This window comes from Sander lucioperca, chromosome 9 (assembly GCF_008315115.2).
Source record: "Sander lucioperca isolate FBNREF2018 chromosome 9, SLUC_FBN_1.2, whole genome shotgun sequence".
In the NCBI taxonomy this organism is placed as follows: Eukaryota; Metazoa; Chordata; class Actinopteri; order Perciformes; family Percidae; genus Sander; species Sander lucioperca.
In genome coordinates this window covers 6,846,942-6,869,273 of record NC_050181.1, presented here as the reverse complement: position 1 = coordinate 6,869,273, position 22,332 = coordinate 6,846,942, and the positions used below count along the sequence as shown (strand labels likewise).

At 37.3% G+C, this 22,332-nt stretch overlaps 2 protein-coding genes across 2 annotated transcripts; both read right to left on the bottom strand.

Moving 5' to 3' along the window:
• Positions 1-4,532: 4,532 nt before the first annotated feature.
• Positions 4,533-10,020, bottom strand: LOC116045928 (COP9 signalosome complex subunit 9). Its single transcript, XM_031293948.2, has 3 exons — positions 9,758-10,020; positions 9,025-9,097; positions 4,533-5,164 (listed from the first exon to the last, which is right to left on the bottom strand). The coding sequence occupies exons 1-3, from the start codon at positions 9,854-9,856 to the stop codon at positions 5,127-5,129; spliced, it is 210 nt and encodes a 69-aa protein (XP_031149808.1). The 5' UTR covers positions 9,857-10,020; the 3' UTR covers positions 4,533-5,126.
• An 846-nt stretch (positions 10,021-10,866) lies between these two features.
• On the bottom strand, positions 10,867-12,660 carry apoda.1 (apolipoprotein Da, duplicate 1). Its single transcript, XM_031293944.2, has 5 exons — positions 12,454-12,660; positions 12,051-12,189; positions 11,667-11,788; positions 11,469-11,554; positions 10,867-11,286 (listed from the first exon to the last, which is right to left on the bottom strand). The coding sequence occupies exons 2-5, from the start codon at positions 12,165-12,167 to the stop codon at positions 11,051-11,053; spliced, it is 561 nt and encodes a 186-aa protein (XP_031149804.1). The 5' UTR covers positions 12,168-12,189; positions 12,454-12,660; the 3' UTR covers positions 10,867-11,050.
• Positions 12,661-22,332: the final 9,672 nt, after the last annotated feature.

Sequence of the window (22,332 nt, the reverse complement as noted above, 5' to 3'; positions counted from 1 at the left end):
CAGATAAACATCTTGTTTTTGTTCGTTCTTCATCTCCATGAGAACAATCTCTCTGTAAAAGTTGATTGCAAAGAATAAAAATAAAAAAATATTTCTGAAATAACTACTGTATTGCATCAGTATTGTAAGCAATATTGTCCAGGATGACAGGTACGTGACTCATTTCATTTCAGTGGTGCAGTGCTACATCCAAGCAGAAGTTGCACCGGTCTTTCTGTTCCAAACTTGATGCTGGCTTGAATACAATTACTCAGCTGTTTTATTTAGGAGCTAATGAGTTATATTGGAGGGGGGAAAATGCACTACAAGTGTTGTTTTTTATTTTCATCGGCCAGACCAATAGACCTACATTTTAAAAAGAGAGTTTCACGTTTTCAAACATATAGCCGTGTCAGTGCGAAAACAAGCATTCTTTTCCTCAGTCCCAAAAAAGTTGCTTTTCTTGCACATACATGTCTTTTATTTAATAACATGGAGGAAGCTGGAGTCATTAGCAGAGGTAGGCCACTAATGAAGCTGCTGCTGCTGCAGCTGCATGTGCAGAGGCATTAGGACCAGCATGCCAACAGGCTCCTGATGTTAGGATTGTGCCACGTAGCCTGTACAGCCTCCAGCCTGTGTCAGTGGAATATATATGGGAGCTATGGAAACTAGAAAACATTAGCTGAACAATGTGAAACAACCCAACAGGCAGTCTTTGAAGAAAAAACATACACTTACAAACTTTCAGCAAACACATTTCAACCATTTATCAATAACTTTCAGCTAACGTTAACTATTTCAAACCTTATCCATAACCTTTGGCTAATGTATTTCAACCATTTATTCATAACTTTTAACTAACGTATTTCAACCATTTATTCATAACTTTTAACTAACGTATTTCAACCATTTATTCATAACTTTTAACTAACGTATTTCAACCATTTATCATAACTTTTAGCTAATGTTAACTAAAGAAACTGTATCCCGAACTTTTAGCTAACGTATATAAACCATTTATCATTACTTTTATATAACTCTTCTAACCATTTATCCATTACTTTAGCTGACTATTTCAACTGTTTATTCATTGCTTTAAGCTATTTCATTATTTATCCATTACTTTTATCTACCATTACAAATGTTTAATTTTAACTATTTTAACTATTTCAACCCTTACCTATATATATATATTATATATACATACACATATATACATACACATATATATATATATTTCAAATTAGTTGAGCCTTTGACTATACCTCCTGGGAATCACTGAAATAGTAGGCTATACAGTAATGGGCCTATACGTATACAGTAAATGGCATCTTCAGCTAAAGTTAGATATCAACGTATTTTGAGTCCTATTGTCTATATTAAATTAATAACAAAACTAAATCAAAGTATTCCACCTTAAGCATCATCTTCCACTCAGTCCCTAAATGCTGTCTTTTTACTGCCGTACAGTGTGTTCCCTAGGACTGTGTCCCTCCCTCTTGCATGACTGATGATGCCTCAGCCTTGGCTATGATCCCTGCAATTTACACATTTCAAAATAACTGGGGCTGTCACAGAAGGAGACAAATGATTGTATTCTTCAGCTTAAAGTAGAACAGCCATCAGGAGAGATGTCTGTCTCTTTATGTGCATGGAAAATTCACAACTTAACAAAGATTCTGGCTAAAAACCCATAAAGTGCCTCATACCACTTGTGAAAGAAAAGCTCATTAAAAACACAGACCCTTGTAAAAAAATGACGATGTCGGTCAAATTCTTTTATGTTAGCACCTTAGTTTGGTTCAAGTTACATGTCACATACAAATAAATCAGCAAGGGATCATTCTGTGATTATTAATAATTAAAAGGTGTGTGTTAAAAGAGGAATAAATATTTGATTGAACAAGAAAAGAATATTTTGCAACAACGTTTAAACATATTGTAATGGTATTTCCGATGTAAGAAAGAAAGACAAAATACTGTAATGCATGCTGTGACAGATGCTCAGTTTAATTTAATGGCTCAGAGCTATCACTGCTTAAATCAAATAAAGTTTATGTAGTAGTTTCAAAATCTCAGACATTTCAGATTTCACATTCAATGTCATTAGACCAGTGTTTCAATGCATTCACAGACTGAAGACTTACAGTAGATCTGGGGTTTGTGGCTTTGAGTGAATGTTGACGTTCACAAATATTGACTCGATTGTCAAAATAACAGAACATTTTCCTTTGTTTGTCATTTTTGTTGCCATATTGTTTGTATTAGCCTCAGCTGTACTTTGTGGCTAGTGCTAATTAGCGAATGTTAGCATGCTAAGGCTAAATTAAGATAGTGAACATGGTAAACATTATATCACGTTATCATTGTCATTGGGAGCACGCTAGCATGCAAAGTTAACGTTTAGCTCAAAGCACGATTTGCCTGAGTACAGCCTCACAGACACTAGCATGACTATAGACTCTTAGTCTTGAAATTATATAAATTATAACAATCCTGTGTAATCTCTACATTGTCCTGCACATCCAGAATTTGGGATTTTTAATAACTAATCTTCTTAAAGCGCTCCACAATTGGCATTTCATTCTGCAGAGAGTAGCTTATTATTTCTGTTCTTTTACAGATTGAAAGTAATATTGTGTCGTGTTTGGACAGGCTAATCATAGTCTCGCTTTGCCAGAGCTATCTCCTGTTCATGACTTCCTAAAGCAATTGTAATAAAGTTGATTATTTCCTGCCATTTAACGTTAATTGGCTCTGATCGTTGAGCCTGTACGTCATTTTACAAATTCCCATCAGATAGTACTTTGTGTGTACTGCTGGTAAATGCACAATCGAGAGTTTTTGAGTGTTATTAAAACCACTGTCTTGTACATAACTGTTGGAAATTTCTATGCTGACAGCACAGTTCTCCGTTGTGCTGATTCTGTACAGCGAGCTGTTAAAAACCTGCAGTTTGCATTTTGTGCTCTTCAGAAGCCTTTTATCAGTCTCCAACTTGTGCTGAATAATAATAAAAACCCAATATGATACTGCTCAAAACAAAAAATATTATTGACTTCAGATCAAAATTCTCTACTGATATTGAGGAGTCTCTCTTATACAGTAAACACTTTTCGGAAATGATCAAATCTATATGATATCTTACTGACAAACTAAAATACTTTATGCTGCAATGCAGAAACTACAGTAGGCTGGTCTCTCACATGTTCTGTACACGTTTTTTTAAAGCAGTCTTTTTTGACAGCGGTGATGTAATCTATAGGCGGATAGCTTACATTTTATTGCAAAAACTGTCCTTGCTCTTTCATATTGGCGGTAAGTATTGGTTTCTGTTTATAAAGCTCTTCTCCTTAAGTTACCATGTCTTATTTTTTTATTGGCTGCAGTACTGGAGTTGATAACACTCAGCTGATCCTTGAGGTTTCTCGCATTTACTTTTACATTCTACACTTCATATTGCTGAAACAAAACAGAACAATTTTAAAATCTTATAACTGACCTTTATCTTTATCTTACAGACATTTTTCACGGCAGACATGTTGACATGTCATAGTAGGAAAAGCACAGGTGTATTCAAAACCATTAATGATGGCTGCATTCCACTTAGGAGAGGCCCTGGTGTTGTGCATGCTGACTCACTGAAATAGCTTACTGGGACACTTGATGGAATTGAGCCATCATTAAGGTTATCAATTTCAGCTGTGCTTTTCCTACTATGACAAGTCAAAACTATGACAGGTCATTCTTGACCTGGGAGCGGTAGTTCATTAAACATTGGCACTTTTCCTGGGTTTTCAATAAAGGCCACGGCTGTTTTCATTATCCATTATCTGTCAGTGGTTATGTCTTCAGATGTCTTTCTTTGTCCAACCACCAGTGCACAACCCAAAGATGTGTTTCTGGTTAAATAAAGTAAAGCTAAGCAGCAAATATTCACATTTGAGAAGCTGGAAGTAGTGTTTGGTATTTTTATATGAAGAAATACAAACCATTAATCGACTGTCAAAATAGTTGTCGATTAATTTTCTATCAATTGACCTATCAATCAACTAATTGTTTCAGCTCCACTTCCCACTTCTGAGCACTTTAAGAACTTAAAAAGAAGAAGAAAAAACTTTAAGGTCTATTTTATAGCAGTTCTTTAATAAGTGCTAAAGAAATTGAGAATTTGAACATCTACAATTCCAACTCAATCTGCTGATGAAGATCATGTTATATGATTGAAAGCCCTAAATGAGCTTCTACAAGGACCTTGAAGTGAGATCGTTTTCTCAACACATAAACAAAGTGAAACCTTTTTTTGACTCATTTATGTTAGCTTCTTATTAAAAGTAGCTTGAAATCAATGAATGTGTTTACATGCACATTACTATCCTGGTTTTCAAAGCATTAAATGCAAGGTAAATAAAACATATAGAAACATGTTCGCAATGGTCACAATTTCTGTCTTCAATATCTTGTAAAACCTATCTAATCTAGTTTACGTACAATGTTTTTGAGTAGAAAAGTGCTCAAAAATGAGAAATATAATTATTAAACAGTTAAAGACAAAATGCTATTTATTGATTTTTGACCACAAAAATACAAGTGTTGACGCATAACTACTGTACACGTGTGCAAATGAATGATGTAACAGGACTGCATATATAAAAACAAACACACAGAATGTACTGTATGTGACTATCATGCACGTTATACAAATAATTTAAGTCATTTTAGCAGACCATCATTCATCATATGCCATCTGCAGCATGTTTAAAGGCGACAGCATATGGAGCCTCTGCCCATCACATGTATAATTACGCTCCGAACAGGTGTTCTCCAGCACACTGAAACCTGCAATCCAGTTTAGAAGCAGTCAAAGACATGAGCACAATACGAGCTCATAATTTTAACATACCATATATGAAGGAATCCTTGGGATGTTAAGAATTTCACAACATCTGGAGCTGGTCACGACTTTTGAAGGATGTTTTAAAAAAAGCCTGAAACTAGGACAACTATGAAAGGCAATTGTATGTCATTAGACAGTAAATGGCTGGTTTCCTTTCCACCCAAAAAAAAAAAAAAAAAGAAAAAAAAAGTGGAGTGGTGTGGTGTGAATATCATCCATCATTACTCTGAAGACATGTTAGTCTCTGTCACTGGATGTCATCATCATCAAACAGATCCTCAAAATCTGTGAAAAACAAAAACACAATTATTAAACAAAAGTTACATAACAGCGGGACAAAAAACACTGGCTGTGTTTCTGCAAGCCAGACATTTTCTCATAAAGCAGCGTTATAGGTTGAGAGGGTTGGAGGGGTGCATGGTGATAAAAGTAAAAGGATCTAGGAATGCACTTGCTGAGGAGTCTGCTGAGCGGTCTTCATGTGGGTCTGACAGTTTGTGAGGTCAGAGGTCAGCAGTAGAAGTGTATGAACCGGCATGGGAATATGTGCCACATCCTCTGTTTCTGCAGGTAGCCTTCATTGAACACTCAAGCTACTACTGTTGTCTTGCTATTGCCTTTTTAGATATGGCTCTTTTCATATTCTCTGTCTGTGTGTGTTTGTGTGTGTGTTTTCTAGAACTGCAACGATCAGTTGATCAACAGACAATTAATCGTTTATCGGTGTTTTAAACCCCCAACGTCTCCTTCCAGGCAGCGTTGCCATTGGACGGGCACAAGGGGACCACTGGTGTGAATAAAACACTTAAAAACCTCCTTAAAAATCCGGGTTCGGTTATGGTTATGGTTATGGTTATGGTTAGGTGCCTTGAAGTCAACGGTTGCAGCGCTGCCTAGAAGGAGATGTTGGGGGCTTAAAACACCATCGAGCCAATTAATCGGCAACTATTTTGATAATTGATTCAGCGTTTCAGTCATTTTTCAAGCAAATATGCCACAAGTTGGCTAGTTACAGCTTCACAAGCGTGATAATTTGATGCTTTTCTTCATCATATATGATAGTAAACAGAGTATCTTTGGGTTTTGGGAAACTACTTCCAGATTTTTTTTTTTTTACCGTTTTAGGAACAATAATGAATCAACTAATCTAGAAAATAATCAGCAGATACATCTTTGATGAAAATAATAAGTTGGAGCCCTGGTGTTTCCTAGGTCAAATAAAGACTAGGACTACAACTGATTGTTTTCATTAAATTCATATTTTGTTTTGTTTCTGTGTTTTGTTCTTTTAGTTTTTATTATTTTAATTTATGTGTTTGAAATAAAGCATTCATTCAAAATTGAAGTCAGTCTACATACAGTACAGTACATTGTGTGCAGCAGACTACACACAAGAATGTGTTATTCACATCCCTCACTTGTGCACAGGCTGTTGTTTTGTCATCAAACACTCAGAACATAGAAATCAGACAGAACATGAGAATAACTTGTTGGCTCTAACTAAAGCCTTCACACAAAAAACACACACAACACATGAAAGGCAGGTACGCTCAGGTGACAAAATTCCATGTTGTAACTGACGGTACAATATTTTTCTTCTGAAAGTCATATACTACACGATTAGCCAAAAATATGTGGGTGCCCAAACGTGCATGGGGCCATTGTAATGTTGAAACAGGAAAAGGTCTTTTTCAAATATCTTATTGTCTAAAATATCACTGTATGCAATATAGCATTTTGATGTCCCTTAATTGGAACTAAGAGAGCACCAGAGCAAAAGTAAACAGGGGTGTCCACATACCTTTGGCCAAATAATGTATCAGTTATTAAATGTCCAGTCTGAGGTGTCTGACCCATACTGATTAACTGAACAGGACTAATAAAAAATAACATCAGTGAAGAAATACAGTAAATCATATTAGCCAATTAAAACTAGATACAATAAATCATGCAGACAATTTGACAGAATGAATGCGAGCCAGTAGTGTTCATACTGTATTTTACCTCAAGCACAAACGTTTCCAAAGAAATTATTCATGCGTTACTTGGAGTAACAGTTCAATTATACTGCAGTTTCCTGTTAGTCTAGGAAGTAAAAGCTTTACAAAATCCCTTAAAAACATGAAGACTAAACCTAAACACACACTCAAGTTATTTTTCCACAGAACTGCTGTAGCCTAAATATTTCAGTGTGAAATAACCCAAATTAGCACAAACTGTCACTTTTGTGACTGTGAATAAACCTAGCCAGTGTGACACTGATTGTTTAAATAAATTAACATTTAAAATCCCTTCATACTGTAAATGTAGGCAAAGGGATTGGGATCTGCTTTCAATACGCCTGGAGACAGTTAAGTGGTACACATCTCTATCAGAAAGGAATAAAGCCTGCCACCCTAAATGAGCCTCATACAAAGCACATCCACAGAGCTCCTGCTGAGAAGTCTGCGTAGAATCTGTGTCGCATATGGCGAGAAGTCGTGGCCGTTTGATGTAGCTGCGCCTCAGGACAAGAGATCACACTACATTATAAAAAACAGTTTGAAAAAAAGGGGGGCAGGGGTACAAGGAATGTTTTGGGGCCAGTAAAGAGATTTCCTGCTGTGAAAGCAGCAGTGCTCTGACGCCCAGGGGTGAAAAAACATCATGTGCTAATTGATTCAATCTGCCCAGACTGACTATTTCCTATTTGAAGACGACTGACTCCTCCTCAGTTCACTTCAGATTACCTGAGCAACCAAATTAATTTGCACTGATATATTTATTTGTAGAATACTGTGAGAAGACCAGTGCAGCCAAAGGGTGTTGTAAGACACCTCTTGGAAAATGAATACAAAAGCAAGAGATACAGCGACTGCATGTCAAGTCAAACCCCACATCACCCAAATTCTGAGAATTTCATCAAAAATCTACACGGCTTAACACACCTTAAATCATCCACCCACACTAAGACGTTATTTTCTGCCCCCGTCTACAGTCTTCATAGGCTGTTGCTTTTTAAATTATGTATTGTAGTGATGTATGAGTGTTTTCTTCAACATCCGCTGTTGCATGATTACGTAGCCGAGTGTAAGGGCAGTCGGATTCTTTCCTAAATTCTTCTGAATTCTTTTTCACATCTTTCCTTGACCTCATGACGTTTACCATCGGGGTTAAGGAAAAGTGGTTAGTAAAGGACATAGGTCATTTTTTTAACTTTTCAACCGCAGCACCAGATTGACTGATCAGAATGTAGCCACGCCCTACAGCATCCCCTGCTTTATTGTCAATTTTAAAATAAATGGAATCATAATTTACAAATGAACATCATGGTGCATTTAAAAAAAAACTGAAACTAGCAATTGAGACCATAAACTCATTATGAAAATCTTTACTGAGGTAATAAATCAAGTGAGAAGTAGGGTCATTTTATCATATACTTCTATACAATCTGACTTCTTTTTGCAACCAGTGGAGTCCCCCACCTGCTGGAAATTAGACAGAATGCAGGTTTAAGACACTTCCGCATTGGCTTCACTTTTCAGACCCGGAAGCTCTGTCCATTATTTTTTAAAGTCCATGGTTGAAATGCTGGAGACGCACCCAGTCTGCAGCATTTCAGTGAAAATTTTATCTTTGGAGATTACCCCAAATGTTGCCTTATGTATAATTACCCATTATTTAGTAGTATTGGTGTGGCAGTATATTTTGGGCACTTGGCTCACAATTCTTTTTTTTCATGTACAATTAATTATATAAAATCATTTCAAATCTTAGATGAATTGTCACTGAATCTGAGCTAAATCTGACTCAAATTAGCTTTGAACTTCAGTGTAACAGATTTTTACACATTTGTCTATTTTTTTTTATCTTATCGTAGACCATGTGCGTATTGAATTGTCTGACAAGGATAAAGTATATACACAGCCCTAGCCCTATTAAAAAGGTGTATATTTTCTTTTAAATTGATTACTGTAAGACCAGTTGTATATACAATGCCTGCAGGCAACATGGACTAACTCAGTGCACAACAACAATGAATCAGTATTTTTTCGATATATTTATAAGGGGTTAAAGTCGACGGTTGGTTTTGCTGTAGAAATCTCAGTTTGCCATGTGCAAAGGTAAGGCAGGGCAAGTTGTATGTCTATGGAGAAATAGTTTACCATTGAAGAAGTCGCAGTGAACTGCCTTTTCATTGGCAGCCAGGTCCATCAGCAGTCCTGTGCTTCCCCCAGCCTGCCAGAGAACAAACATGCTGCTCAGAGGCACAAATTCAACCCAAGAAAGACGGCCAGAAAAGAAACCTATTACTAACAGTCTGTTTGGATACATTCGTCATTATAATTTTATTGTGTGGTCAAACATAAATCTGCAGACAGCATATTTTGTACTTTATGTTAAGGTCTACACACTAGATAATGATTAACCTTATTTTTGAATCACCATTGTTTAATTTTGCTGTTTTCATCCCAACCTGCAGACTGCTTGTCAATCAAAAAGGTAGCTTTTTGTCAAACTGTGTTTAGTTTATCATCCACAGTATTTGGCTCCTCGTAAATACTTGAGCATTGTCAATTTGTCAGTTGAAGTATATCAATGAGATACTACAAAATACTACAAAATCAGATTTATTGGTCAAGTACGTGTACAATTGACACCTGAAAATCTGACTCCAAGTTGCTCTCATTGTACTTACAAACAGAACAATTTGTAACAGTATTAGGCTGTAATCAAAACAAGCAATAAAGGAGGCATAAATTGGTTGTTACAGCTAACTAACGTTAACGTGTTTATATACGTAGCTAGCTAACTAAGCTAATCAGTCAGCTATAACCATAGACAGTATATAAGAATATAGGAGAATATATATAAGAATATAAGAAGGCTATAACACACCTCATCCAGATCAACGTACGGTCCCGCGCCCTCAGGAAACATCTCATCCACTGCTGGTTTCATGGCAACGGTCGAATTTGATTGATCCTTTAGTGGCATCGATGAACAAAACCACGAGGTCTTATCGCCAAAAATACATCAAATTATTAGCTAAAGAAGGTACACCATGGATGTATGATGAAGCGAGCTACACAGCCAAGCTAGATCGGCGCCGGGTGAAAATAAATCCGACGTAAAAAGCAGAGTGAAGACACAAAGGTTCCGCAGCAAGTTTCTATAAATATATATATATATATTATTTTTTATTTTTTTTTGAAAAATAAACCATTAAATGGCACTTTTTGGAGAGTTTTGTGCAAAGAAATGGAGAAATCGAGTCTTACATGATATGTGTAAAACTGCAAGGTTAAGAGCCTATACTTTGCATTGTTGTAGTATTAGGGCATTTACATTACTGTTAATTTTGATTACATGATTACATGATTGATTGATTACATTTGATTACACATTGCATTACCTTGTTATGATATAAGAAGTGACCCATACAATGTGCCAAACATAATGTGCAGGTCCACCTCAATAGACTAAACTAGGATATCAAGCTGTAAACATTTTAGAAATGTCTAATACATTAAATAGTTGTCTATACCCTAGTTAAAATATTTTTACAGGTGAGCTAAAACACCTTTCATAGGGATCTTTTCAAATCAGTTTTTGTTTTTGACTCTATATACTGCATGTGTGCAGAAATCCTGAACTGCACTCTGATGTGTATTTTAATATCTTTTCATTAGAAAGATGCTGCACAGAATCAAAGAAGATCACATGAAGTAAGTTTCACTGACTTTTATTGACTAATTGGATGCTTTATGTTTCCAGTTTGTGTAAACATCAAATTTGATTCCAATACGATTATTCTATTTTGTACTGCAAATCAAACTGCAAACATTGCTCATTTATGACAAAATGAAAATCTTAAATGGCTAAAACTGGGAAGAACATTATGCTCAGCCTGTACTATTACAACCAGGGATGATGTGTTAAATAAAAGGTGGGTATGACTATGACTTCACTTAATGTATACGTTATACTTACTATAATGCACAGTATAGAAAAAGGCAGGTATGCTGTGTTTTCACTCATAAACAAACTATGTCACTAAGTTGGGTCTACCCTCCACTACATCCATCGTCATAATCATCTAAATATTAGTCAAAGATTTTTCTTGAATGGATGATAAATCATTTTCCCTCCTGTCAACAGCACCATCTTGTTCTGCGTTTCCATTGCTGCTTAGAGAGTTTTGTCACAGCCTTGCTGCTTGCTGGGAATCATCCTGCTCACATCAATGTTGTTCTTGGCGAAGGTATTCATGGCTTTCTCAACGGTGGCGTCAGGCAGGGTTCGTGTTCGGCCCAGGATCCAGGCGAAGTCGACGTGGAAGAGCCTCAGGATGTCCGTGCAGGAATACACCAGGGCAGAGTTCACGTAGTCAGTGGACAGGATCCAGTAAGGAGAGTAGGGCAGGACTGTGGTTGTAAGAAACACAAAACCAAATCAAAAGCTACAATGTTTTCTCCTGATCTGCCACAAGGAGATAAAGGAAGATGCATGTTTATCGTAACAAGCACACTAACATTATCAATTGACTCCCTAAACAACACACAACAGTGGCATTTATTTTTAAAAATGTATCAAATATATCTCTCACCATAGGAATAACTTATTCCCAGTTTTGCCGGGTTCTTCATATCCTCTATGACTCCAGTCCCTTCGATTTTCCTCAGCTCTCCTTTTCTGTTTTATTTCACACAGTCAAGTTTCATGTTGGATTAGGGGGCATACACACCATTCAAACATTACTTCTTGATTCCCTATTTGCACAAAGAAAATTGATGATAGGTCTCACAGTTTTTCAGAGCTGACCACTCGAATAGAGTTGTCTGTCGTCAAAGTGAAATTGGTTTCGATGCACCGGCCCTTCTCAAACTGGGCCGGCAGTTTGGCAATTTCAAACCATCTCCCCATGAACTGTGAGGGCAAAGACACACATAGTAAGTTCAAAGATAATTCAGAGTGCTGTGAGTGGAGAGTATGAATAAATCTACATGCTTAGTGGATTCATTAAAATGTTACATTGTTAAAATACAGTTTGTAGTCTTTTTTTCCCCCCTTTGGAAATAGCACAAGAGAAAAAGGACAGCTGTTCATGTCATACACACACCACCATGGGACACCGCTGGGCATCAGTCTGCCAATGTATGTATCATTTTCTGTACAAAGTAGCCTGTACCTGCTTAAGGTTGAAGGCCGGTTGAACAGCTGGTTCTGGACAAGGTCCCCAATGGGGCACCTGAGCCCTGATGAGCGGGAGGATGAAGGCAAAAACCACAACAAAAGATAACTTCATGGTCGAGATAGGCCTTTGTTACCTGCAAGAGTTTATACACCAAAACATACAAATTAAATTAAATCTACAGTATGTGTTGATAAGGCAACAAATATAATCAGAGGTAACTAGTGTAAAGAAGGACAAGGATTTTACAACAATATAAAAAGTAATTATTTTATACGTGAAAGTTAACATTTTCTTTAAACAGGCTATTGAATAGACATTTTCTTCATAGATAAGTGATAACAGAGTGAACTGTTAGTCATTTTATTATTTATATAAATCACCAAATATATTTTCTCACCTCTGTGGCCTGGTGGTTCAGATATATGTTCTCTCCCTCGGACAAATCCCAGGATTTGAATTGGAGATGTTGCTCTCTGCGAGACTTTGCAGCAGTGCGACTCTGTGTCATCAATGACTGTCTTTGTGTAGAGCCAGCTTTATTTCAGACATGAAGTGAACTATTAGCAAAGTGGAGTCATGGGGGACACAGCAGTGGAAATGTTATTAAACAATCTGGATGTTCTCCTGATGGGCAGGAATGTGCATTTCTTTAAGTGACTCTCAAGTCTTTACACACACAGCTGCAAATAGATGCCATTTTTAATGTTGATAAAAAATAGATAACATTTATTTTCAAACCTATGAAAGAAAATGTCCCAGTTAGTCCTGGTTATATGAAGACCTAATTGACCGAATTCAATGAGATTTTGTCATGTTCACGTCACAGTAGCTCACTAATTTGATAAAACGGGTCTGTTTAGCCATGCTAGCGACATGGCTCTAGAGATGGTAATGTCGGTCTGTCCAGACTAAAATATCTCAAAAACAACTGAATTAATTGAAGTGACATTTTGTTTCATCTAGTGCCACCATGAGGTTTATATTTGTGGTTTGAAGTGGATTCAATTTGATTCAGACATTTATGTTCCCCACAGGATTAATTGTTAAAGCATTGGTGACCCTCTGACTTTTTTCATCCAGTGCCACCAACTGGTTGAGATCTCTGGTTCAGAGTGAAATGTCTCAGTAGCTATTGGGTAGATGATCCATGTTAATGCAGTTCGTTGCTCTGCGCCCTACCTGGCGGTTTTACAGCAGATCATCTGTAGGCAGCTTAAAAAGTAATTTTTCATCCTGGCAAGGTGCACAGATTCAACTAAAGGAGTAGATAAGTGAGTTTTCTTTCTGTGGTATTGACTTTACAGTAATACACATATTCATACACATAACGGGCTACAAAGGACTTGTAATGCTGCTGTGGTCGGCCTTACTTTCTTCTGATTTTCTTATCCCTTGTGTTGTCTTCCCGTCGACCATGGATTTGTTATGGTCTGTTTTGCCTGTTTATAAAGCATAGAGTAAAAAAAAAGATCACCCAGTTCTGTATTAAATCTTCTTCGCCAACTTCATTCCAATTTACTACCACTAGTTTTACACTTATTTTTGGAATTCATGGTCAATAAACCTCATTTATATGAAATTATACCTAAGAGTTTAAAACCCCCAGAAATGATGAATTATTTTGACTAATAGTTAAGATCCGAGGAACATATGTTGATGGATAATCACAGACTGTTTAGTGTATGGAACCATCCATGTTATTTTTGGGCAATTTGATGTAAAGAAACCCATATTTTTTTATATAGAAACTTTTGAAAATGGGTCAAATTTGACCCGAGGACATGAGGGTTATGATTGATTACATGGTCCTGTAGTTAAAGTAAGTAAGTTGGCATATGATCAGTAAGTGCTGAATCTGTGCCAACCTAATCAATTCATTCAAAAAGTTATGATCATCCATCCACTGAAAATTTGGCAGTGCTTCTGTATTCATGAAAAGTTGAAGAAACAGGGTAATTGTCCAAATGTAGCAAAACAATATATAAACAGAACAGTGTTTTATCCGAATCTTAGTCTATAGCCCAACATTTAAATATCTGAAATGTCCTGGTGCAGTAAACTGCATCTGTTTAACATTCAAAACAGATTAAACCAAGCACTGGCAATTAAATGCAAATTCCATTAAATGCTGTCTGCTTTCAGACAAAGTCCCATGGCTACAAACAAGGTTAAATTAAAGAAGAGAAAGATCAAAAAGCTCAATTTCCAGCTAATACACTTCAGAGCAATGACTGCACACAGATACATCAAAGCCTGGTTGAAGCAGAGGTGCCGGACTTTTCCCTGGATGGAGGCAATGACCCTGACTGGTCAGTAGATGATCAAGGAAAGAACCGACCACACTGGTATACTGGCTCATAGATGGAGAAAAAATATCAAAAGGGTAAGGAATATTAAGAAGTAGTTGACATGAGTATACCAGCAAAGCATTCAGCCCAAACTTGTTTTGATCACATGCTTGCAATTTATAGTTTTTGTTTCCGTATTCTATCACATGGAGAGTTGATTCAGTGGTCAAAAACAAGGCTTGTTTTTTTTAGTTTTTCATCAAGTTCTCCTCATTTTCAGCCATGATTGCATCACTACTCATGTTGCACATTCTTTAACTTAAATAGCCAATAATAATAATGCTTTAACGTTCACTTTATTTTTTCATATTGCCATTGGTGCTGCTGCACCTGTATTCACCCCATGTGAGGTCCAGGTCTTCCGCTGTCATTTTTATACCACAAGTTTACATACACGTCACTACTGATTCAATGAAAACAAGACTTATCTCAAAGCCTATTGCATATCGTTTCACACCCATTCGGGAAAAACATGATGTTCAACTCGGAAACCTTAGCAAAACGGTGCTCACCATTTTGAGTTTGAACATGCCCCTTGTGTAAACTGCTTGGTTAGGTTTAGGGACCGTGTGATAGACTCTTCTCCATCTGTGCTCTCGGCATCTCTATACCGTCCATCATTGCAGCCGGGGGAATGACTGTAAAGCAGCACTTTCCACTGTGAAAAATCACCAATAAAAACTTCTAAACCAAAAACTACACAATCGGACATGTTCCAGCAAGAATGTGATCTGAAATTGGGGAGAAAATAACAACATCGGCAACCAAGATTACCAGTGTTTGGAATAACGCCGTTTAAAAGAACGGCGTTAGGTAACGACGTTATTTTTTCAGTAACGGCGTAATCTAACTAATTACTTTTCCCGTCGTTACAACGCCGTTAACGTTACTGGACGTTAAATGCGGTGCGTTACTATGCATTGATTGAATAAACTGTGTAATCCGAACGCACCCCTCGCTCACAGCTAGTGAGGAGGTGGGTTAATAACGAGGTAAGCGATTATGATTGGCTAAGTCAGAGTCATGTTTCATGGTAGCCAATCAGAGCCAGTGTTTTTACACACATGCCAGCACACACACACACACACACACACACACACACACACACACACACACACACACACACACACACACACACACACACACACAACAGCTAAACAGAGATTCGAAGAAGCTGTAGAGATGGCGAGTCAGGAGCAATCTGAGGAAAAGTTGGCATTTTCAAGGTGGAGATATAAGAACTACTTCAAATTCATTGTGGTCAAAGGCAAGAACGTGCATGTAATGTGTACATTATGTCCAGGAGCGAAGACTTTGTCGACATCCGTTGTAAGCAACTCTAATTTAATGAAGCATCTCACAACGACACACGCATCTACAAAGCTAGTGGCCAAAAACAGCAATATCTCCACCACAGAGGATAGCTCGCCATCCACTAGCAAAGAAGGACTCGGAGCAAAGTCCTCCAAGCAGCAAAAGCTAGACCTTTCTGCCTCACAACAAAAAAACTGCTCAAAAAAATTCAAATTCGTTGACATATAGCAACTTTTTTTTTTAACAGTAACGCAAATAGTTACTTTCCCTGGTAACGAGTTACTTTTATCATAGAGTAATTCAGTTACTAACTCAGTTACTTTTTGGAACAAGTAGTGAGTAACTATAACTAATTACTTTTTTAAAGTAACGTTCCCAACACTGAAGATTACAGCTTTCCCTGACGTTAGCATGTAGCTACATGTAGCAGTGTATGTGAAGTAAACACTTGCAATAACGTACCTGGAGCAGATAACCAAATATAGAATTCCAGCACGAGTTGACATAAATTTGAGCCAAGAGTAGAAAAAACTGTTGGTAGTGGAGTTTTCAGAACGGTCTGAAATCTGAAGATTTTGCTCACAGGGATTACTTTTACTTATCGTTTACCTCATTATTTGAAACTTTGACCACGTTTAATATGAACATTGGACATTGTCTTCTTTAAGTGTACCAGTATATTGAGGTATTGAGCCAGCATTCACAATACCAGGGCCTTTCTCTAAGTGGAATGCAGCCATAAATAATGTTATTAATTATTGCTGCAAAAAAGGTCTATTCTGTGAGAAAGCCCCCTCACATACCTCTTCCTGTCACGTACCCACCTTCCCGTTTCCATGGTGCACAGATCCGCACATGATTTTATTCCTACAAGAAGAAAATCCTATTACCACACTGGCAGTATTGTGTGGCCATGGTGCTCACTACAAAGATTTTATAAAAAGATTTTGTGAGTATGTGCACAAAAACAGCAAATTATCATAGACATTCTGGATGGCAGACATTCAGACTTGTCAAACACAGGTGCAACTAATTATATCACTAATTTAAGTGTTAGTTCTGGGAGCCTGGTTTAGGCCCTTTTCACAGCAGCATGTTAAAGCACCGTGTAATTAATAACATTAATTATGGCCCTGTCCCATTTAGTTGGGGAAGTACCCTGATCATATATATATATATATATATATATAGGCTTACCGCATTCAACGCTGCTGTTCATTGGAACGATACGTCGACGTGGTCTGAATAAATCCCGCTCGCACATATTGTAACTAAGACATCTGATGAAAACATGATTTTATTCATTAGCATGATTGCCGTACTGTTTAGTTCAAAAACATCCAAAACACCGTACGAAAACATAGCGGACCAGACGCAAGTTGAAGCTCGCGCCGCGGACAGCACCAGCCGAGGGCATGAGACCAGAGGTCTCCAGGCTGCAGCCCCAGCCATACCCGACTCAAATATCCTTTCGGTCCCGGTGATTATTTGTGAAAATGTGCAAACGACAGTCTTTTCAAGGCATTTGAGAAGGAAGGAGTGGTAGCATGCAAGCTCCCAAATTGACGCTCATCTGGGAAATGGAGTTTTGGATAATGTTCAGCTTTGGCAGCTTTACCTATATGCTAAAATATACAATGACTGAGGAAGCCTAGTGACGAGTCCATAGCAACCAGTGTTGAATTTCTTATTACCCAGTGTGCTTTGCTGAATGGTCTCAATGTTTTATTGTTTTATTTATTTCATGTTAATACTAGTTCACTAGATGAGTAACTTAGTATTTGAAGTAATGCAGTAATGCAGGAAGTGTTTAATTTAGTTTCCATGCTTATTGTGTTTCCACAACGTTAGTGAGTAAATCTACTGAAATGGCAACCATAACAATTCAATTCAATTCAATTTTATTTATAGTATCAAATCATAACAAGAGTTATCTCGAGACACTTTACAGATAGAGTTGGTCTAGATCACATTCTATAATTACAAAGCCCCAACAATTACAGTAATTCCCTCAAGAGCAAGCATTAGCAGTAGTTACTGAGACAGTGGCAAGGAAAAACTCCCTTTCAGGAAGAAACCTCGGCAGACCCAGACTCTTGGTAGGCGGTGTTTGACGGTGCCGGTTGGGGGTGTGATGAACAGTGGCAATAATAGTCACAAAGATAATGGAACAGTGACTACAATGGTAGTCGTAGTAGTTCGTGTCATAGTAGGGCACAGCAGGGCGTTACGGGGTGTAATGTGGCACAACAGAGCATAGGTGGACGCAGTGGATGCGGCAGGACGCAGCAGGACGCAGCCGGACACTGCAGGGAATCACAGAGCGTAGCAGGGTGTAGCAGGTCCATAGCGACAGCTGCACCCAAGACCCAGATGTTGGTGCCACCCTAATCCAAGGCGATATTCTGGGTGAAGAAGAAACATAAGGACTCCGGGGAGTAAACTCCCCAGAGCTAGGTTAGTAACAAGCATTTCTGGGAGAAGGATGCATACAAAGGAACCAAATGAAAAGAGAGATGAGAGAGCAGCTCATTGTGTCACAGGAAGGAAGGAAATTCCCCAGCAGTCTAGAATTATAATATCATAACTAAGAGAGGCAGGCTAAAGAGAGGAGCCTGGTCGGGCTAGAACTCTCCCCAACCGGATCGGGCTGTATGGCCTGCCTCCCTCTACTCTCACTATTTTCTTGATTATATGATAGGTAGATCTGATGACTATGAGGAGAAGCAGAGAGAAGCATGGGTGCTGTGTCTGCAGCTATACACCCTAACAGAGGAGTGAGTGAGGCGTAAGATGAGAATGCAGAGGTTTAGTCACATAAGCCATGGCTGTAAAAGTACAATGGCCATCTCTACATCTTTGCCAAGTGCAAACCAGTACAGAAGGATTCAATAAATTGTTGGGGAGGGTCATCCAACATGTATTGCTGGTGAAGGGAGGGTCAGGTCTAGTTTGACTAAAGATCCTGAAACTCCTCCAGTGGCACCTGAAATAAATAACAAACAGTCCCTAATGCAGGTGTGTCAATCGAGGCAGAGGTCTATCCACAATCAATATCATAATTTCTCACTGTATTTCTAATCGATTTTCAAGCAGTTTGCTTCGCTACAGATGCCAGATGTGTATTTATGATACAGGATACTTGTGTAAATTAAAAATGAGGGTTTTCATACCAAAATACCTTATCTAGTGTAGATATTAACAGTACGTGGCTTTAAGCCTTAATATGATTTAAAAAGGTGTACCCCCATACAGTTGTTATGAAGGGGGAAATTATCTATAGAGACTAAAACTGTTTTTTGTACCAGGCTGGTAACATGTTTATTTCTGCTGTGATGTTTGGATTTTTTAACATGGGGGTCTATGGGGAATGACTTGCCTCAAGCACCCACTTGAGGAACTGCTGCCGCTTCAATAACAAACTTCATTTTCAGTATCTTATTACTAACTTAAATAAAAAATACTTTACCAGACACAGGCTAGCATTAGCTTAATTCAATTCTTCAGCCAGGACAGGCACTTCACTTTATGTTAGCTTAAAAGAAGGATTAACATAACCTCTTTTGATTTTATATTAAACACGTTCGCAACATAAAACTATTGTCAAACACCTTTTTAATCTCTAACATGTTATTCCATGTTGCTTAGTTTGGCTTTTTTTTTCGCATGAACACCCAAAAGCAGCACAAAGTCCCACAAAAGTCTGTCTTCATGGTCAAACAGGTCAGATGTCCGTCCCAAAATGGCGGAGGCACAGACGCATCTCACAAGCCGAAGGTGGTATCTACATATACAGTATCTATGCCCTGATATGACCTAGCATGTATTGGAATGGCTGTGAGACACTAAATAAAACTGGACCATAATCACTTACCAAAATCAATTTTACCTGTGTTTGCCCTGCAATGACATGTCAACATGGCCACTGTGAAAAGGGCCTATTGTTCATGCTTTCTTATTGATTTACCGAAATTAATCTATTAGTTGTTTTTCCAAAGAAAAGCCTAGTTTTCAAACTTATTGCAGATCCAAACACAGTGTAGAATTATTAGGTGTGTGTGTTTGTGGGATAAACATGCTACAGGAACATCAATATACATGATAGACAGGGTTACATGATAGCTACAGTAAAAAGACTTGCATGTCACCACACATGGAGTCATGTTGGGGCTCCTGGCACCTGTGTACACACACACACACACACACACACACACGAGAATATGTCCTGCTGCTGCTGAGGGACAACAGAGGTTGCAACACCATCTGTGACCTTTCACCTAAACTGAATAGACAGCTTCTAAGAGAAGTGTTACTGTATTTTTTTACACTGAAAAATCAATAATTGAATTAACTATTACACAAGTTACTAAAACAATTAAATCAATCTCCTTTAAACAAAAAAAGAGTAAAACATATTATTTAAAAAAAAAAAATCTGAATAATGACTAATTATGGAAAGTATGGAGGGTGTTTGTAGTGTATCAGAAATACTTTTCAGTATAATACAGACCAGAACACCAAATCCACAAACAACAGCATCACAAGTTCTGACCGTCTCAGTAACAGCTAGACATTAAAAGCTTCCCAAAGGTTTCATTTGTTGGATGGTATTTTTATTGCACTGTATTGATTTATGCTGGACAGGTGTTGCTGTTATTGTGTCCACCTCTATAAGAACTTCAAATGGTAAACAAATAGCTGTTAGCCAGAAAGTGCCTCTGTGTTATGTGACTGGCTGCATGTTAGGCCTTTATTAGACAGTCAGCAGTACAGATGACAGGAAATGAGGGGTTAGAGAGACAACATACAAAAAAGATCTCCAGGGATGTTAGTTTTTTATCAATGAATTCCTTTTGAACACTGACTTTAAAATAAATGTTTCCATACGCTACAGACATTTTGTGATTAGAAAAAAGATCCATACTGTAGAAAACAACCAAAGGAATCTGCTTTCTGCCTAAAGTCTAAAAGACCAAAAGAAGACAGAAAAAAACATTTCCTTTACCTTGCTCTGCTCACTAAAATGTGCAAAAATGTACAAAAAAAGAGGATGTTTTCAGCCTTTGAGGCATTAAGTGCAGATTTGTTCTTTGATTGCATAACAATCCAACTAATTGGAACCACCTTCTTATAATTAAATTTAAATACTGACAACAGTCACAATGACTTCCTGAAGTGGAGCATATTAAACAAGTTTGTTTCTTTCTAAAAGTGCCGATTTAAGCATCTCATGCTCCATGGAACACATATTTAATATTTTAAAGGAAGATCTTTAAACATATTTGTTCATTACACTTGCTTTAATGTATTTAGCTAGATATTTATTACATTACATTAAATACACTTAATGTATGTAACCTGAAACAATCAAGAAGTTATTTATTGTAATAATATGATAGTAGTAAGTAATTAGTGTTATCGCCACAGAGACTGAGGTGACTGTTTGGTTAAGATGATACAGTCTGTGGTTATCCTTAAACAAAGATAAGATTCCCATTGCCTTTATTTTCATGGTCAAACATGTCTGAGAAAGTGGCACATTTGAAGGTCAGAGGTCATTTCCCAGTTGAAAATACATTTTCTCGTGTACAGAAACTGTGAGTGCAACTATAAGATTAATTTATCTGGATTAGAAAGATTGTATATATTTTGTTTAATATCAAAGGAATGCAGGTAACTTGGAGAATAAAAATGGTGCTTTTATATATATTTTTAGCCACTCTAGTCTCATGCCCTCAGCGTGGCAATGTCGATGGTCGTTTGGTCCTCCACCCTGGTCCAGACTGAAATACATAAAGAAGAAGTATTCAGATCCTTTACTTTAGTAAAAGTACTAATACTACACTGTAAAAATACTCTGTTAACAGAGTATTTTTACAGTGTAGTATTAGTACATTTTTACAGTGAAAGTCCTGCATTGAATATGTTACTTAAGTAAAGGTATGTAATTATCATTAGGAAAATGTACTTAAAGTATTAAAAGTAAAAGTACTCAATGCAGAAAAACCCTCACATTTTAGAAACTGGAAACAAAACAGTTCTGTGTTTAATCGGCTAATCAGTTCATCTGGACTTGTAGGTCGTTATATTGTTAGGTAGTTTAATTCATAATAAAACATCGTATTTTATAAACTACATTTGTTTTGTGTGCAAAAATCTTAATTTGTAAAGTAACTAGTTACTGAAGCTGTCAGATTAATGTAGTGGAGTAAAATGTACAACATTTCTCTCGAAATGTAGTGGAGTAGAAGTAGAAAGTGGCATGAAAAGAAAAGACTAAAGTAAATTTCAAGTACCTCAAATTTGTATTCAAGTACAGTACTTGAGTAAATGCACTAAGCTACATTCCACCACTGCTGAAATATCTCTACACTTGTTGAAAGGATTGCCATGAAATTTGGTACAAACATTTATGGTCCCCACAGGATGAATTCATCTGACTTTGGTCTTTAACATTTCCTCTAGCGCCATCATCAGGTCAGAATGTTATTTGTTTCAATACTTCATAGTGTAGGCTTTCTATTTAGGTTTATCATCAGCATATTAGCATTGTCATTGTGAGCTTTGCAAACCAGTATACTATGAGAATGAATATGTAGCATATACTGTATGGA

Coding starts and splice junctions, on each gene's coding strand:
- apoda.1 (XM_031293944.2), bottom strand. CDS start 12,167: ATGAAGTTATCTTTTGTTGTGGTTTTTGCCTTCATCCTCCCGCTCATC. Junction 11,789..12,050: donor CGGCCTTCAACCTTAAGCAG/GTACAGGCTACT, acceptor TTGCCCTCACAG/TTCATGGGGAGATGGTTTGA. Junction 11,287..11,468: donor GGGAATAAGTTATTCCTATG/GTGAGAGATATA, acceptor TTACAACCACAG/TCCTGCCCTACTCTCCTTAC.
- LOC116045928 (XM_031293948.2), bottom strand. CDS start 9,856: ATGCCACTAAAGGATCAATCAAATTCGACCGTTGCCATGAAACCAGCA. Junction 9,098..9,757: donor CGTACGTTGATCTGGATGAG/GTGTGTTATAGC, acceptor GTTCTCTGGCAG/GCTGGGGGAAGCACAGGACT. Junction 5,165..9,024: donor TCACTGCGACTTCTTCAATG/GTAAACTATTTC, acceptor TGTTTTTCACAG/ATTTTGAGGATCTGTTTGAT.